This window comes from Branchiostoma lanceolatum, chromosome 10 (genome assembly GCF_035083965.1).
Source record: "Branchiostoma lanceolatum isolate klBraLanc5 chromosome 10, klBraLanc5.hap2, whole genome shotgun sequence".
Taxonomy (NCBI): Eukaryota; Metazoa; Chordata; class Leptocardii; order Amphioxiformes; family Branchiostomatidae; genus Branchiostoma; species Branchiostoma lanceolatum.
This window is the reverse complement of record NC_089731.1, coordinates 11,043,883-11,061,840: the sequence shown is the minus strand read 5'-3', so window position 1 is coordinate 11,061,840 and position 17,958 is coordinate 11,043,883. Positions and strand designations below refer to the sequence as shown.

Here is a 17,958-nt window from a genome sequence, read left to right as displayed (position 1 = left end):
CTTGGGAAAACAAAAACTAGAAGGTTGAAAAAAATAGAAAAATTATCGTATTTACTGCTGTTTACAATTCTACCGTAATAGAATACTTGTTTCCACACTGATTTATCTTAAGAAAGCTTCCGACTTTACAGCCAAAGAACAACCATGCCCTTGTTACGTTGTCAGGTTTAGAGTACGTCTTGACAGACTTGATAGCTGTCTCTCCATATAGGGACAGCATAACCAAGAATTGTCATCGTCGAAGACTGGGACTAGGTCTCTGTAATCTCTCTAACGATGTTTGTGGTCCAATATGAAGCCTTGTTTATTAAACATCCGTGTAGCATAATAATTACAGGAACAGTAACCACTGAACTAATCTGATAAACAAGTACATCATCTAATACAATATATGTTATTATATCACACATAAAATGCATTTTCCGATAAAGTATTTACATGTATTAGGCAATAGCCATATTACATGAATAAATTATGATGATAGCCACCATAGTATTCACCGTTGCACTGTTTTGTCATATTATGCTTCAAAACAACTTTTTTTTACTATATCATAATTTAGATATTTGCAAAACAAGTAAACAGTCAACAAAACACCTCTTGATCCATCGACGGATGGGATTTATCTGTTCAAACAGATTATTTTGTAATATGCAATTATAAGATTAAGAACGACAACTATTCCACAAGAAAGGCATTAGGGGAGGTTGTTGTGCCCGTCGTGTGGCGGTTCCAGACGCCGCGACTTCCGAGAAAGTCGCCCCGGAGGGACACGTTTTCAGACACACTACCCTCGACATTTCTTCTGCCACTTGTATTATGTATCTGTCATTCTTTAAGGAGTGTTAGCTATCTAAATAAACCTATGTTGCTATTTGATTGCATTTCGTACGTGGGCCAATACGAAACGATATTGGCTCATGAATATAGGAGGCGCTTCGACAGGCGACCATGGAGGTTACACAGGCTTCTTCCCCGGGTCTAGAAAATTGCCCTTTATGTCAACTCACGTGTCTTGAAAACTCTTCAAGGTCCTTCAAAATGAATGTGAAGACGTCTGGATCAGTTTGAGAAAGTTTTCTTTGTCTTTAGGCCAAATTTCTTGCATATTTTCACATTTTTACAAGTTGGAACATTATACCCTATGAGAGCCTAATCTGCAGTACCACACCCGGCCGTGTCAAGAAAAATGACAAAGGAGGCCGTCAAATTGCCAAATTTTTGTGTTTTCGGGAATGGGGAAATCACAGAAGGGTCGCAAAGAGGTTTTAATTTTCTAGGCTTCTTTTACCTTGAACTCGAAACTGTGACCGTTTGAAATCTAGATTGATAATATTCAGGACTTTTCACTAACGACAGAATTGCATATCGGGTCATTTATGATCATCATACATGTATATTTCCTTTACTGTTTACAAATGGAGGTTCATGACTCTACGTTTAGCTACAAATTTTCCGAGAGGCTACTGACTCCAAATTTCAATCCTATTTTTTTAAACATAGTACATGTGACTTTTTCGTACCTAGCAGTGGTGCAGTTTTAGTGCAGTGTACTCTCCAAGCAGAGGCTGGTTTTTGACATGTTTTTAGGTGTTTTTGTCAGGCTTTCTATTTTGTCCCCTTTTCGTTATGTCACCAACCGTGTGTTGGAATGCCTAAACTGAACACATTACTCTTTGATTATGTAAAGCGCCATCAGAGCTCTCTACATACCAAGCATCACGACGATCTGTCGACCCCTTCTCAAGTTATTCATGCCCGAAGGTCAAAACAAAAACACCCACTGCAGTTCCAAACAAGCCGCTAGGAGACCCAAACTTACACAAATTACTTCCTGCGGCGTGACCTATCTACCACACGAAAATCATGACCATAGCACTTTCAGAAAATATGCCCTAAAATTTTGAAGCTCCACTGCAGTACCTTAGGTACCCGCTAGAAGGCCCATTATCGAACTTGACCTTTCTTTTTGTAAATCCTACCCATCCAATAAATATCATACAGAACCATCAACAGCTTCTCGAGTTATCTTGGCGACATATACAAACACAGAAACATACACAGCTCTCTGTATAACGGTAGGAAAGCGCCAGGTAAACCATTTTCGATCTTGACCTCCGTTCCCACAGCCGCTACACACCTACAAAAAATCATGAAGATCCATCAACGTTTCCGTCACTTTTTTGCCTACATACAAACACACAAACATGCAAATTCCGCTGCAGTACTGTTGAAAAAAGCCAGGTAAATGATTTTTGAACCTGACCTTCCTTTGCACAACCACCACAAACGTACCAAAAATCATGAAGATTCATCAAAGGTTTCTCAAGTTATGCTCTTGACATACATACAGACCCACCCTACAGCTGGCATAACCGATAACATAATCTTCTCGGCGAAGATTATAACGTCGCGGTATGTAATGATCAGTTATCCAAATAATCTGCACCTGTCAATGAGGACCCCTAGCGATTCAAGTAATATTTACAGCCATTCGGTGCGTTTTTTCTGCAATGATGATTTTCGCCGTTAGACGGAGCTTCCGAGCCGTGTGCGGGATACACCTATCGTCTTAGTCACCTTGACGCTGATTGCTCCAGATCGTGGCATGGTGAAATGAGGAAAACGTCTGTATGATGCGATGTTTTTCAGCACTGAGAATATAATGGCCATTCCGATAAATCAAAGTATTTGAGAAGCAGCTCTTTCCAGCAGATCAACCATGGTGTTGTTAGGTTCACCTCCTTGGTTCACGGTAGCAAAGCCCGTTATTTTGAAGGGACAGAAGAAGAAAGTAGAGTTCCACTAATGTCACCTCACACCTTCGCGAAAAACTATCCTTTACGACTGACGTATCATACAGGTTTCTCATCGATTATGCAAATATGGTCTTCATACTTCATGTCAGTTGATGATCTCATCTACGCATATAACACAATTTGTCCAAAGTATGAAAGTCTTCAGTCTTGGGGTAGAAAGCTATTCAAGCAATTTCTTATCAATTTTGCAAATGAGCCCTGATTTGCATAATTCATGTTTAATGATGTTCACCTTTAATCAACCTCAAAATGCTGCAAGTATCAAATTCACACCATTTTCAGCTATGGTATTCCAATGAGGTCGAGCAGTCTTCATTTACAAACTTGACATTTATTTTCTTCTTCTTCTTGGCAAAATAAATAATATAGGACAGAGCAGTGTGGGGCATTTTCATGGAGAGTCTAATAGGATGGACAAACTGAACCAGTATCAATTGCTACAGATAACCCTTATGCTATAATCAATCATCTGATAATACTTCCCCTTTTAATAATTCCATAATCTACTTTGAAAACAAAAGAATACAACCAATAAACAGAAGTCATTCAAAAAGGTTCACTTTATTTTTCACAAATAGAAAAATACAAAGTACAGACTACACATCAACACAAGGTACACCCTATGGAGACAGGCCATGTACATGTATGGCTGCACTGCTGGTATCTAATATATACAAACATGGGGGATATCCACGTATATCACCGCCCGAGAATATGCTGTCTCTATACATTTCTTTCATCTTTCTACTGAGAAGGGATTGAAGCATATACACAGGCAACATCTACATCTATTTTGTATATATATATAGATATATCTATAGATATATTTCTTTATACCACACTTGCCACTTGGATATAGTACAAACACGCTTTCTTCTCAGTGACTACCGATTGTCAAAATCTACAGGGTGAACACAGCACTTTTCCTAGCATGTATGGTCCACATTGTGGAACAATAATTTAGTACAATTGCATACGAGCTCTGCCTAAAAAGAACAAAAAGAAGAAAAATCTATAGTGAAGTACAGTACAGTACAGCTGGAATGATATCAAACAGGGAATGGCCTTCAGAAATGCAGGAATGAATTATCTTAAATGACAAGAGCACTAACTGCAATTTTGATAAAATTTGCAAACAATTTGCTTGAACAATAACATGGTAGCGTAAACGCAGAAAACGAAACTCTAGATAGATGTTAAAAAAAGTTTTTCATGTTGCAGTACTAATTTGGCAGTGTGAAGTCACCTGTGTTATGCTAAGAGTCAAAGTTTACCATATAAACATTTTAATTCCACAAACGTGCAGCTCTAGGACTTTAAAAATGATCATTTTTTGTACCTTTCACTCTGCTGGCTGAATCAAATGAGAAAGTTAACAGTGCTATGGGGGAGGGGGGCACACACAAATTCTGTATCACTAGTGGTGTAAAAAATATAAGCAAAATGTGTTATAAAGAGAAATTGCACAGCCTTGAGAATTTTCCTGTTCTATGCTAACACATTTGGTCACATTGTGCAGGGTACTTTGGTTACAAAAACTCTTTGTACAAAATTCTCTGGATGGTGCATATCATTGACAATAATCACATGGTTGCACTTGTCTTTCCAGCTTCCACAAACTCTAAACAAAAGCAAACATTTTAGAAGGTGATGTTTTTTAACAATGCTAAAGCTAACGCTTAACTCCTTCAGCGGAATGGTATGACACTTACTACAGTTTGTGACATAAGACGTACACTGAAGAATAGTCATATCTAACCAATATCACTCCTAAACGAAATCATACCATTACACTTTTATTGATACCATGAGAAGCTAATTAAATAATTTCTGTTCTCAAAACATTTTGCTTCATTGCTTTTATTCAATTGTTAAGTCTCCAATAAAAATCTAATTTGAAAGTGAATCATTATCATGTAACAACGTTTTGATAACGATAGAATTGATGTTACCACTCCATTTCAATTTTGTGCAAATTGTGAACATTAGAGAGAAAATAAAACCATAACAAGCAGAAGTCATGCCTGTAATAAGTTTGGAAAATTAGCACTTTCTCACAAACATCTACATACATGTATATTGTACCCACTGCTGGTCCCATACACAGTACAGCTATCCAGACACAAGCAAACAACATCCATGGAAAGTTTGGTACAATGTAACACTTTGTATGAGCAACGCTTCTTTCTATACAATATACATACAGCACCTTTGAAAGATCTCATGGAAATACATAGGCAAGCTTTTCAGAATGATCTCACTTTAACCTTCTTCCTGCTGCCTAACTCTGTAACCAATAGGGAATTGGGTGCCAAACGGCTACTTCCGAGTGCTAAAGGTTAAACAAGATGGCTGCCACTACTGTGTTAAAGACCCTGTGTAGATCTTTACAAAAGACTACAGTGGTTACTTTTGGCACGCCTACTGCATTTAGATCTTCTACAGATTTTAACTTTGCACTGACAGAGAAATATGATAAGTTGCCACATATACATCCACTGAGGTCTTTTTTCCTTGCACATAAAAGTGTGTTTTAAGCACTTGCAACAGTTGGAGAAGCTGACTTTTTAACACTTATTGTTGCATCTGTGTATATCATAACACACTGTGAGCATAGATGAAATGTTTGTATATCAAATAGAGTTCTTTCTACATGGGAGCTAAGGCAGAGTTTACATCTAGTGGTGCACTGATCACAGTACACCCCCGAAAAAGGGATCTTGTCCATATTGCATGTCAAACACACAAACAACTGAGAAGTTCAGTGGCTAGACGGCCTCCATATCATCACATTTGCTAGAATAACATTTCATTTAACACGAATCACACACTTAATAGGAGATTGAACAGCAACAACTCTGTTGGAGTCCCCCGAAGATTGCTATGATAGATGCACCATAAGTACTTAGATATGTACATCTTCATCACGTCAAGGGACTTTGATTGCAAATCTGGACAACAAGAATAATTTACACTTTTGTCTTTACAGCTTTACATACAGTTGTTTTCAGAGTTACAAATCTGATCACAGCCAAACAACTTAGGTTTGTCTGTCCCCAAACTGCACCGCCTTTTTTCAGTATCTTTTTCGCCCACTCACACACACATCTCTGCTACGATACACGTCGTCACATTGCAGTGTTGAAGTCCTATCGACCCAGTTGAAGTGTAAGATGGGGAATGTCTGACTGTGTCCACCAGTACACAGGGCTGGTTGAAACGTCTGGCGAATACCGGTCTCTGGAACCATAAGTCTGTATTGCCTGATTGTGCAGTTTCAAGTTTTCAAAAATAAGAACTGTTGGATGGCGCACGACTGATGAAACTTGATTGGTCCATCCGTTAGGGGGGTCCTGGGGGTTTGTCTCCCTCTCCTTGCAGTCTCCTGTGAGCAACAAAGAAGTGAAGATTGTTTTAGTTTATGCATAATAAACTGTGCTCAAAGCAGCTTGTGTGATAACATATACTTGCTGCTATAAGCTAACACTGTGTTGCCAAAAAGTATTATCCTATGAAACCTGTACAGAGAATATTTAGAATTTCTTCTCCTCAATCCAAGTACTACAATGAAAAAGCATCAGAGAAAAAAACAAAATTTTGCGACATGAAAGTCTTTCATGCTTAAGACATGGGAAAAAGTGTAACATAACACTGATAACTGGTAAGAAAGGCTCTTGTGTCAGGAATTCAAAGATTCTAAAGCCTGTTTCATTGCTCTAAGTGTAGTCATTGTGGCTAGTGGAGTTGAAGAGGTTTTCAGCTCACCTGAGATAGTCCTCATGATGCTGCTGCATATAGCGCTGCTGCTCAATCAGTCTCAACTGCTCGGCCTGCGCTTGTGCTGACAGCTGCTGGGAGGCGCTCATGTATGGTGGAATCATCCCTTCATACTGGCGAGACAGCACAGTTTCCCGGTGAATCTCATGCTCCCGTGTCAGGAAAGGTGTCGGACCGCGTAGGAAGGGCGATGGCGGCTGGAATGGGGTTCCCGCGGAAGGCGGAGGGGGCATCCCCGCCGGCCAGGGGTGTGGACCTATCAGGTGAGGTGGTACTCCATAGAGTGGGTCCTGCGGATGCAGGTGTAGGTGTGTGTGGGAGTGGGAATGTTGGTGGTGGTGCGGCGTGATTCCAGCCAGCTGTAATCTCACGATGGGGTCCATCGCCAGCGCCATGTTGCGCTCCGCCTGCAGTCTCTCCGCATTTAGTCTTTCCACAGGGTTGACGTGAGGAGACTCCTGCATGTGGTGCATGGGGTGGGCCATCCTCTCTCTGTCTAGTACTGAGGCGCCAGGATGGGCGTAAGGTCCAAATGGGCTGGCAAAGGGGGGAGCAGTGCCGGGTTGGTGCCCAGGAGCCATAGGGTGGCCCTGCCACAGTCTGTGCATCTCCATTTGGCTCATACGGATCTGCTCGTGCTCCATTGCTTTGAGTTCGTACCCGGGTTTGAACCCAGACTCCCTCAGCTCGCGTTCCCGGATCTCCCGCTCTCTCATCTCCCTCTCGCGGAGTTCCCGCTCCCGTATCTCGTGCTCGGGCGCGCCGGGAATGAAGAAGCCAGGCGGAAGGTGGTAAGGCATGTTGGGGTCCTGGGAAGCCATGGCGTGCGGACGGGCGTACTCGCTGAGCGTCCGTAAGGCAGGGGTGTCCGGCCCGATGAAGGGTCCTTGTTGGAAGGACAGGGACTGGGGGAATGCGGAGCCGTGGTGCCCTTGGTGGTGGACATGTGGTCCTGTGATCTGGACATCAGCTGTCGAACACCGCGGTGGTGGGGTGGTCGGGGGCCTCCGCTGGAAAAAATATATATACAGTGTGAGCAGCGTTGAGCAAAATCGTAAAAAAACACCTTGCCTCCTCTGGAAATATGCTTTGCACTTAATCTCTTTCTTTGAGTGTATATATCACAACAATCATGTTCTTGTCCCACCTTGTTAACTTTTGAAATACTTGGTATCTAAATATCATCTATTTGACAAAGCATTGCACATCTTTCTCACTCCTAACATGTACAACATAGTCAAGCTGAATGGATTGAAGTGACAGTTTGCTTGAGTCTGTGATTTAACACACACCTGTTTCTCCTCTCTCTCCCGATCGTGTTCCTGTTCCCGTTCCCGTTCTCTCGTCTCCCGCTCGTCCACCTGTTTCTTCCTCTCCTCGTCGTGTTTGGCCTGCTCGGCCTTCTTGGTGGCCTCGGCGCGCTTCTTGGCGAGCTTGGTGTTCTCCAGCGGGACGAATGTGAGGTCCGTCCGACTGCACGTGTTGTCACGACGACTAAGATGGCGGATAAATCTGTGGCAACAAACGAGACAAAATCAACATAGATTTCTTAGGTAAACAATCTTATTTTCCTTCTCCACCAAAGTTTCAGCAGCTTGTCTGCTCTTTCATCAGGGCAAAGTAAACCTGTCCTATTGTGACATAATTATCACGACAAGAATGCGTTCTTGAACATAAACCAAACAAATGTAAGAATGTGTGATTTGCTTGAAAGCCTTACATAAAATGCAACACAATATTCACATTCAAAGAAGACACACGAGATAGGAGGAAGCGTACCTTGCTGAGGCACTAACGTGATCTTGTCTGTCAACCACCACCGCTGGGGGTGACGGGCTCCGGGGGCTTCTGGGCACTTCTGGACTGGAAGGAGGACTGCCTGGGCTGGCTGGGGGGGTGGGGTCGCGAGGGGGGGTAGGTTCTCTGGGGGGAGGAGAGGGGGACTTGGGTTCCTGTTTGGGGATGATGAGGGGTACAGCAGGCTGGAGTGGTGGGGGTGGGGGGAGCAGTCTTGGCACTGGAGGGGGGACATCGGGCTCCTGTAACAAGAGGAAACGTTCTAACCATATTTTTTTACAAATGGCCGCATTCAACAATAAGCTTAACAGCATTAACCAAACAATTGTCCAAGTGATGCTAAAAGTGAACTCTTTTACACATTATGATATAAGTTATTATAATAAGATAACTACAAAATTAATGTATACATGTACGATGAATACCATCTATGAGGTTGTTTAAGCTTTCAGTTAACAAATGCAACTGTCCAACACAGACTGCTACTAGAAAAGAGAGATAAGATAACACAATCATATAACCAGAGCAAAATCTACCAGTAGTCAAATATTCATACCTGCATGGGCGGCGGTGGGAGGGGGTGTGGCGGCAGTGGAACAGGTGGAACTGCAGGTGCTGCAGCTGGTACAGGTGGCACAGGTTGTTGTGTGGCCGGTAGCTCCTGCATGGGTGGGGGTGTTGGTAGGCGTGGCACCTGGGGGATGGGCTTGATGGGAACAGGACTGGGCGGCTGGGAGTCCTCGTGAGCGGTGGAGGCCGGCGGCTCGTAGTCACTGTCGTTATCGTTTTCTGGACTCGATGGCGATGAGTTCTCATCCTCGTTGGTATATTCCTGTAAAAATACAGGCAACATTCATGCTGAGTTGAAGATACATCCTGTGTCTCTTCATTTATCTTCCTTTGATATTTTTACAATACAAGATGCATCAGAGCAGGAAAAAACATTTCTTTTCTCTCTAAGGCCACACCAATTTAATTTCTTGGTTAACAAATTTTTATTTTAGAATTTTAGAAGAAAAAAAATCATGAAAACAGAAGGCAAAAATTGTTTTGGGGGGAAAATAAAAATCTGTTAACCAAGAAATTAAATTGGTGTGGCCTAAGGACAAATACTTTAAAGCAGGTTCAACATTGTATTCATACTTGATATTGTTAGCATTATATATACATGTACAATGTAAATGTATGTCATAAAAGAACAGTTTCTCTTACCTGTATCCCACTGCAGCTTTCTTCATTGATACTCCCACTGTCACTGGTGGCAGCTTCTGAAGGACTCTCTGATCGACTCGAAGTCTGCAGAAACATAAGAAGAACCCAACATAAACCTCAGTACAAGAATATCACAGTGCAACTCCATCATGACACTCCTTCATGTGAGGGCGCGCCCAAGTGTAAACATAATGCATGCGGATTAATCATTTACACATATGTAAGCAGAATCACCTGCCAGTTTCCATGTGCAGTTTAACCTGCAAAGGTCACTGCAATTAGACACTTACATAGAAACATGCATAACTTGGATTTGCTCTTGTTCTGACAATGGTACAGCATAAATGGCAGGAGACATCTGTTCATAGCTCAACAACGAATAATTCTTACACCATGAACATGTCTATCTATGGCCAATCAGGCTGTTTTGGCCGGGGGTACATGTGCAATAGGGATGAAGTTAAACGATCCTAATTGGGTTTGACACATCTACATTTTTTATGCACCATCCAAACATTCCTGCATATTTTAACCTATAAACTTGTATGTTCACGGTTCTTTATAGGTTTCCTAGAAAGCCTACACGAATGTGACATTCACTTCAACAGTGCACAGTTCTATCCAGCCACTGATATGCACTATGCAGTCTCCAATGATTTTCTGCATCCTTCCCATGCTAGTCACGTTCCATGTGCTTGATCCCTTGACCTGCGATCAGATCACACATTCACGGTGCCTGGGTGAAAGCTGGGGATAATATGGAACTTCCCTTCCATAGGAGTGGGCAAAGCCATGATACTGCATCTACATATTACAAAGATGGGTGGGATAGGAGACCTTCTATACATGTAGCTGAGGCTTCAAAATATTTGGATGCTTCGAAATTGGCAGGTCATTGATCATCGCCGCAGGTGGAGGGCCCTCCTAAATCCACCAAACCCACACAAATGTGCATCCCTCTCTCTCTCTTAACAACCCACTTTGGAGGTCATAATCATTATTGGATGTTTTCAAGTTTGCATTTAAGTGTTCGCATGTTACGGAGGACTCTGATGTTGATGCAAAGTGTGCATTATTGTAACATCTGGATTTGTCAAATTCACTAGACACCGCTATCTATTGCATATAATGATATAGACCATAATTCATCCATATGGATTGCAGCAAACAGCTGAAAATCAATACACTTTCCTGGTTGTACAACAGTTGGTTTCCAATTTGTCTGATATGCAAAGCAAAAATTAATAACTGTTTGAAAATGGAAGTCTCATTGCATGACATCTTTTAGATAGCATTTGGAAGAAAATATTTAATACACTAAAATTTATGCCAAAGGAATAGCATTTGCTCCTTATTCATGCTGATATGTGGACACTGACATTCCTGCCCTTTCCTGAACTCTGACATACACACTGGACGGCTCCAATTCTTCAGCTTAAATTGAACTTAAGAAAAAAATCCATAGACCTGGATTGCAAATAGACATCCCCTTTTAAGTCTGCCATCAAAAAAACTAACTACACCGTTTCAAAATTTCCTTTCAGCTTGAGAATAGACTTTAAGTAAAATGAAATCTTCAACAAATTCTTAAAAGCTCAACATGTCATTTTTTAAAATCACAGTATGCTACATACTTCTTAGTGAGAAATCCACTCTTTCCACTGGGATAATGTACATGTATGAGGACATGCAAACAACTCAATTTCTGGTCTTTCATGTTGATAGATGTAATCTCAGGCACTCCAGGGAAAGGTTCGCAACATAAGCGACACTTTCATTTCTACGCCTTAAATAACGTCTGCATACAGATCAAATGGTCTTTGTCATCACAAGGCATTATGAGTTCGAACCATCTACGTCTGAGTGGCGTTCCCTTTTTGCGGTGCGTCAGAATAAAACTGGTATAGACTACCGCTAAATGGCTCTCGAGTTGAAAGCAAACGCTGCGTGTTTGAAAACCTTTCACAGACAGGAGTTAAAAGGCACCATCCTGTGTTTTGACCCTTTGAGGCTGAAGTCATTATGAGGTGGACATTAAGCGGTGCAGGTCCGCAGATCTGTATTTGGTGGCTGTCTGATGGGGGGAGAATGCCATTTGCCTGGGCATTAGTGGGCATGAGTGAAAAGGTGACCTGTAGGGAATGACCAGAAAAGGCTGTCTGCAACAAACTAAAACAGACTGCCATGGTTCATGTATTGAATCGAAATTACATTTAACCTTCTCCCTGCTGCCTAACTCCCTGCTGTAACCAATAGAGATGGGAGTGCCATGGCCAAAAGGCTATCTCAGTGTGCTAAAGGTTAATGTGGGTAATGTAAATTTTCCTTCCATGTCAAAATCAGTTTTAACTTGTTGGGGACTGCTGTACAAAGACATTTCAGGATTAGATGTAGTGCAGTTTACTCAAATATACAGTGAAACCTGCACAAGAAGACCAGTCGGGGAACTGATAAAATCTGGTCTATGGTGGTCACTATAGACAGGATTCTTAATGCTTGTGTCAATGGGAAAAATAATCTAAGGGGTCACCAAAACGTGTTCACACTGGCCAGGTGGTTCTTATGTAGAGGTGTTCACTTGTACAGGTTTGGCTGTACAATGTTGTACTAAGTATAATTATAAAAACAAGGTGGAGACAATCCACTTCAAAGCTTTCAGGGGAGGGTTACAAGAGACAAATGATTAGAACAATAAAAAGGAGTTTGTGGCACAACAAATGAAAACTTATAAGGGGAAAAGACTGAAAACAAAATCTATATTTGCCTCAACACCAAACCAATGGAATTTCCCAATATTTGGAGGAAAAACCTTGAGGTGTTCAATACTACAGACTTCCTCCATGCACTTTACTGGTCAGATTGAATTATGGGCCTGACTACAGGCCTAGCAGCAAAGAGAGAGAATACGTCCTGAATATCAGCTGTAGGCATCTATCACCCCGCAAACATATAGATTTACAATAACAGCTTACACCGCTGTTCCAATGGGAATCATTCTTTACACCCAAGAAGAATTACAACAGATACTACAACGACATCATTACAACTGAACTCTCTAACAAAGGCTCATATCACTGAATGAAAAGGTGCTTTTTGTGTCAAAAACTTTTTAGAATTATTGCTCACCCGATCTCTAGATTTGCACTTATATCTCTGAATGAAAAGGTATTTTTTATATCAAAAAGTTTTTATAACTTTCGCTAGCTTTACCTGAACTCAATTTATTTGCAGTCTTGGATGCAAAGATTTCCGTTTAAGAACATCAATGTATCTTCACGTACGATAAATTTATTGCAAACTTCAGAGCCTCGCAGCACTCCATCTAAAGAAACACACTGCTAACTGCAGGAGATGTCCATGAAATTGCTTTACCCAAAGGGTAGTTGCGAAGGCTGTAAGTTAAGCTAAGACATCCCAAGTACCTAGGGACGTTACCAGTCTTACACAAGTCGGAGGAGTAATGGATTCACATCCTCGGGAGAACAAATGTAATAGAATTTCCGACTGAAATGCCGTCGCGAAAAATGCTGCGGGAAATAAACACTAATTACTTCTCCGTCGTGAAAGATTACTTGACGGGGAAAATCTCCTTCAGGTTGAGAAAAGTGCAGAGTTTTACGGCTCTGTCTTGTCAAAGAAGATACATCAAGGGCCATAAAGTGGCAGCGAGGAGACAGAAATGCTTGTGGAAATGTGGGAATGGTGCGCTTGATGAATGAGAAATGTCAAGAATTCTGAAAGAGAAGGATACCCTTTGCTGGAGAATTTCCTGTTAGCATATATGCTGCCATTTTTTTTCTGAATGTAACATAGCATGTCATATATCCTTCCAAGGAAAGCAGACGGCTTTCAAAATGTCCACAAAAGATACATTCAGTATGACAAGGGAAGCCAATGGTTTCTTGCGTAATGATTTCCATTGTAGGGAGGCAACTCTCTAAGCATATCTGCTGGCTTCAACCAAAGAGCGCTGAAGTCCATGTCTGTTCTTGTTTGCTACCTCATCACTTATCTGGTGCCAGGGGATTTCTTGGCTACAGCAGCAAGGAATAAAGGAAACCGGGGTGCAGGGGTTATGTCAAATGGCACCACACCGCCTGAACTCCCTATGCTCACTGATGCCACTGGAATCGACAATGACTTTGAAGCGGAATGCCTGAAGTATGAATTATTTGCACCGAAGTGAGTTTTGAAATTTCAAAAAGAAGACCTGCAGTTCAATGAAAAAATGTTGAGACTTCAAGTTAAAATCTTTAAATCTTCCTTGATAGCCATTGTTTTTCTTGATAAGCTTCACCGTAAGTACACTACTGGCAATCTTAGTTAATGGCACTCTAAAGAAATGTCACTCTCTCTCTAAGGTATCCTGCACTGTCATTTGTCCTTTGCAATGTACATGTAGTTGTGTTTCTGAGTCTGTGTTCTTAACAGTTACAAATCTCAACATTACATGTATGACACATGTAAAATACCAATTTGAAAAAAAAGAAGTAAAAATCTTTAAGCTACAGCAACATTCAAAAGGGCTACGTAGACATATAAATATCTCAGGCTCTAGATATTGATACGAAGCACTGGGAGGACCTTGCAAGTGACCGCTCCAGATGGCACTGTCCAGACAGCTTACATCTGAGGAAGCCAGACTGATGCACAGCGCAGAAGAAAAGCGGATCCGCAGAAAAGAACTTTTCAACAGAACTGAGTCAACTTCCAGATGTGATTTATGTGGCAGGGACTACCATTCTCGTATAGTGCTGTTTAGCCATAGTCGATGCTGTAGGGCTGTGAATTAGGATTTTACCATGGTCAATACTACCCGACGGAGGCCACATATATATATGTAGACATGAAGCTCTTACCTGCTTCGACTTTTTATGACGTCCTTCCTCTAAGTTGGTCGCCTCCGACTCCTCTGACAGACTCTTGTCTCGGTGACGTTTCTTACTGCCCTTGTCCTCATCCTTAATACCCTGGAGGAAGACAAAAAACCAAGACGATAAGTCGATTGGACCAAAGGTTTATTTCAATAGAACTTCTCACAGACCTTCGGATGAAATACAAACTGTTCTATTGCATAATCTAACTCCAATACAGAGGAAACTATAGCTAAAAGTTTTAACTTCCTATCAGTATGGCTGATGAAATCAATATCATGGTAAACTTAAAACTAGAGGATGGTAATAAATATACATGTATGTACAATTACATAATGTACGTGTCCATGGCTGAAGACAAATTTTGTGGAAACTTTCTTAACATTTAGCACACTAAAGTAGCCACATGGCACCCAATTCAATATTGGTTACAGAGTTGGGCAGCAGGGAGAAGGTTAATATTCACAGTTTTCTTTCTTCAGCTTCATGAATATAGCTCTGACTGTGAACTGCCACTCTAGTCTGTTGCTTCTTTCTGAACCGTCTCAAAGAATTCAAACATGCTGATATCAGCTACTATTCCTTCCTATCTCCCCATCCTAGTTATGGTGTTCAATACATTGGTAGCTATGACCTGTCTGGCATGGCGCCACCTTGCTAACCCCCATATCCTGCCTATTTAGCTGGCTCTGTAAACCCTATTGATTCTCCATACCAAAGCTTCCTGCATGCAGTTGGAGTGAGGGATGGATCACAAAGAACTTGACACAGGGGAAACCTAGCCTCCTTTGCAGGCTGGCCGGGTCTTATTTTTTGGGGTTTGAGTGCTGATTCGCAAACGGGGCCAGGTTCTTTTGCTTCTACGGGCTGCAATACAATTTCCCCAACAAAAGAACCTTGTCCCAATAAGCTGGAAATCGCGACTCAGTGCTCACCCAAAAATAAGCGCCAGCGCTGCGCAGAAGGCTGAGGCTAGGGGACACCGGAAATGGATGCACACTGCAAATTCTGATACCTCTCATGCACTTACCAAAAGAAATTGTTAACATGAGCAAGAAAAAAACATATTGCATAGGACAACGAAAATATATGATCATAATTTCAGTTATCATTGTGTACCATAATTGCCAGTAATGAGGAACTTAAATCTGTTTTTATAGCTGTAACTGTTCTTTTCATTACACATTTGCACTGATATTCATCACAAGAGAGCTGGGGAACACACCACTATGGTTGGGGGAGGATAGCAAGAGAAAAGGTTTTACTTCAAAAAGTGTTTTTAGGATTCTGTTCCGAGAGAAAAAGGAATAAATGAACTTGTGTAACGTTATCACTTTAGAAGAAACCAAGTTTCAACCCAAAAGAAAAATAATATTGGACAGCTGTTATTTTGACACACCCCCACACAGGTCTTGGCACATCCCACCTGATCCTATCTGAGTTTATGAGAATAGTGCTGACAGCCACATGTGCTATGACAAATGGCAGCCATTTCTCTCCCATGAAGGTTACCCAGAGGTCACAGGCTTATCATTGTCAATATCGCTGTCATTAAGTGAGGAGTGTTACAAATTTGGTATGAAAACACTGGCAGGCTGGAAGGGGGTGTGATTCATGGAGGCTTATGGGTATCAATATGCAGGAGAATTTTGTTCCTTTGAATGCAAGATAAAAAGTGTAACGTCTACTAACATAATTCTGCCGAGCCATATATATATCCACCAACCTAAAAAAAGGTGTCTAAAGATCTCCAATGTAACGTGCCCAGTGTAATGCACCCCTGCATGTCTTATCTGTGCATACATGTACCTGGGGTTGCTGCACTAGAAATCTCTCAAACACACTGTTATTCAAAGTAACAGATACGATATATATTTCAGAGATTGGGGGTCTGGCATCCAGGCTAAGTTAGCCTTGAATTCCTAAGAAATATTTTTCTACTGACAAGGCATGATAGACAAATATTGATAGACTTAGCCTTTCCCAAATCATACAAATCTTCTCTTCTTATCGATTGTTATCATATTTCATCCAAAATAAAAACATAGGCAATTTTAAATGTATCATAACACGTTTAAAAGCATAGCAAAGATATGATTGACTGAGTCTTACCTTTCCAAGTTTTCTCTTCTTCACCGACTTGTCGCTACTGTTGCTGGTGGTGCTGCCCGTGCTGGGAGACTGTCGCCCCTTCTGTCCCAGGTGGCGGGTGTTGGCCAGGTGATTGACAGGCGAGGAAGACTCTGAAGGACTGCTCGAGCTGGCCTTCCCCTTGTGTCTAGATTGCACCTGAGGATCAGAGACAGGTGTGTTAGCAAGCTTTCATTTGTATGAAATCTAGCAAACTTTTACATCTATTGGTAACAATGTCAGTTTCAGTAACCAATGTCACAGGGATTTATTGAAAAACATCTTTAGGGAAAGCTAACTCAAAACATCATCATCCTAACATAACACTTACCCCGTCCCTATTGCGCCGCGTCCTCATACCAGCTTTCCCAGAATTCATTGCATCATCGTCCTTATCCTCCTTGACAGGTTTAAACATGAATGGCGGGGGTTCCCGCGGAGTCTCTATCGGCCGGAGCTCCCCATACTTCTTGAAGAAAATCCGACAGTCCGTACACAGGATAACCTTATCGTGGCCTCCGTGGTGCCAGTCTCGAGAAGCTGGAAAAAAGAAGGAAAACTTGGATTACAACATCAGTTTATTAATTCAAAATTCCAAGACTTCAGAACAACATCTGCAAGGTCTGCCTCTGGCTGACATATAGCTTATTCATCGACAGAAATGTGTGTGAAAATTCATCAGAAAAATATACATACAATCTAACAAATCGCTACATATTAAGCATCGCCTTTCCATTTTCAGTTGGAACATAGTTTTTAATGAAACACCCAGACTACTTAAATCAATTTTCTCCACAGAATGAAATCTACCTTACACAGAAATGCAATATCCCTTCCGCTGAACTACATGTATGAGCTATTGCCATATTCAGCAGAGAAATGTGGCTGAATAACTAGGTAGAAAGAAAAATCCACAATTACATTACTTCTCCATGACCCCAGTCACCCCTATATTGCTGCTTGTAACATTCGTGCCTGAGCACTTAAAAGGGTCGGATTGGAGCAACCCTAGCGAGGTAATCACCCTGGTAGGGCACACAAAGGGGCAGTCAAGTAGGAAGATTGTGCCAAAGTCAGAGAATTAAGTCACAAAGGCTGTGCAAGCAAGCTGTAAAGTGTGGCCCTGGGGCACTTCTTACATTATCAGCAGCCCGATGTGTCAGGGGCGGGGACATGTTCCGGTGTGGGGCCGGTTCAGTACCTCATAAACATGAATGTCCTACACACCACCACATTCAACACATGTACATACTGCCATTTAGGAAAATATATTATTCATTGACAAATAGTTTCTTCTCCCAGATCACTCTGAACTGAGCAAACAAACCAGCCAAGGAGTATTTGAGAAG

General features: G+C 41.6%; 1 protein-coding gene across 4 annotated transcripts in view; it reads right to left on the bottom strand.

Annotated features, from left to right (window-relative positions):
• Nucleotides 1–3,361: 3,361 nt before the first annotated feature.
• The window catches only part of LOC136443981 (arginine-glutamic acid dipeptide repeats protein-like), a 96,746-nt gene continuing 82,149 nt past the window's right edge, over nt 3,362–17,958 (bottom strand). For all 4 annotated transcript variants that reach the window (XM_066441369.1, XM_066441368.1, XM_066441370.1 and 1 more), the window contains 9 exons: nt 16,941–17,149; nt 16,592–16,768; nt 14,465–14,575; nt 9,606–9,689; nt 8,950–9,225; nt 8,376–8,635; nt 7,889–8,108; nt 6,585–7,606; nt 3,362–6,204 (listed from right to left, as the gene is read on the bottom strand). In XM_066441369.1, coding sequence (XP_066297466.1) covers nt 6,162–6,204; nt 6,585–7,606; nt 7,889–8,108; nt 8,376–8,635; nt 8,950–9,225; nt 9,606–9,689; nt 14,465–14,575; nt 16,592–16,768; nt 16,941–17,149 — 2,402 coding nt within the window. In that variant the 3' untranslated portion in view covers nt 3,362–6,161. The remainder of the gene's footprint in view (nt 6,205–6,584; nt 7,607–7,888; nt 8,109–8,375; nt 8,636–8,949; nt 9,226–9,605; nt 9,690–14,464; nt 14,576–16,591; nt 16,769–16,940; nt 17,150–17,958) is intronic.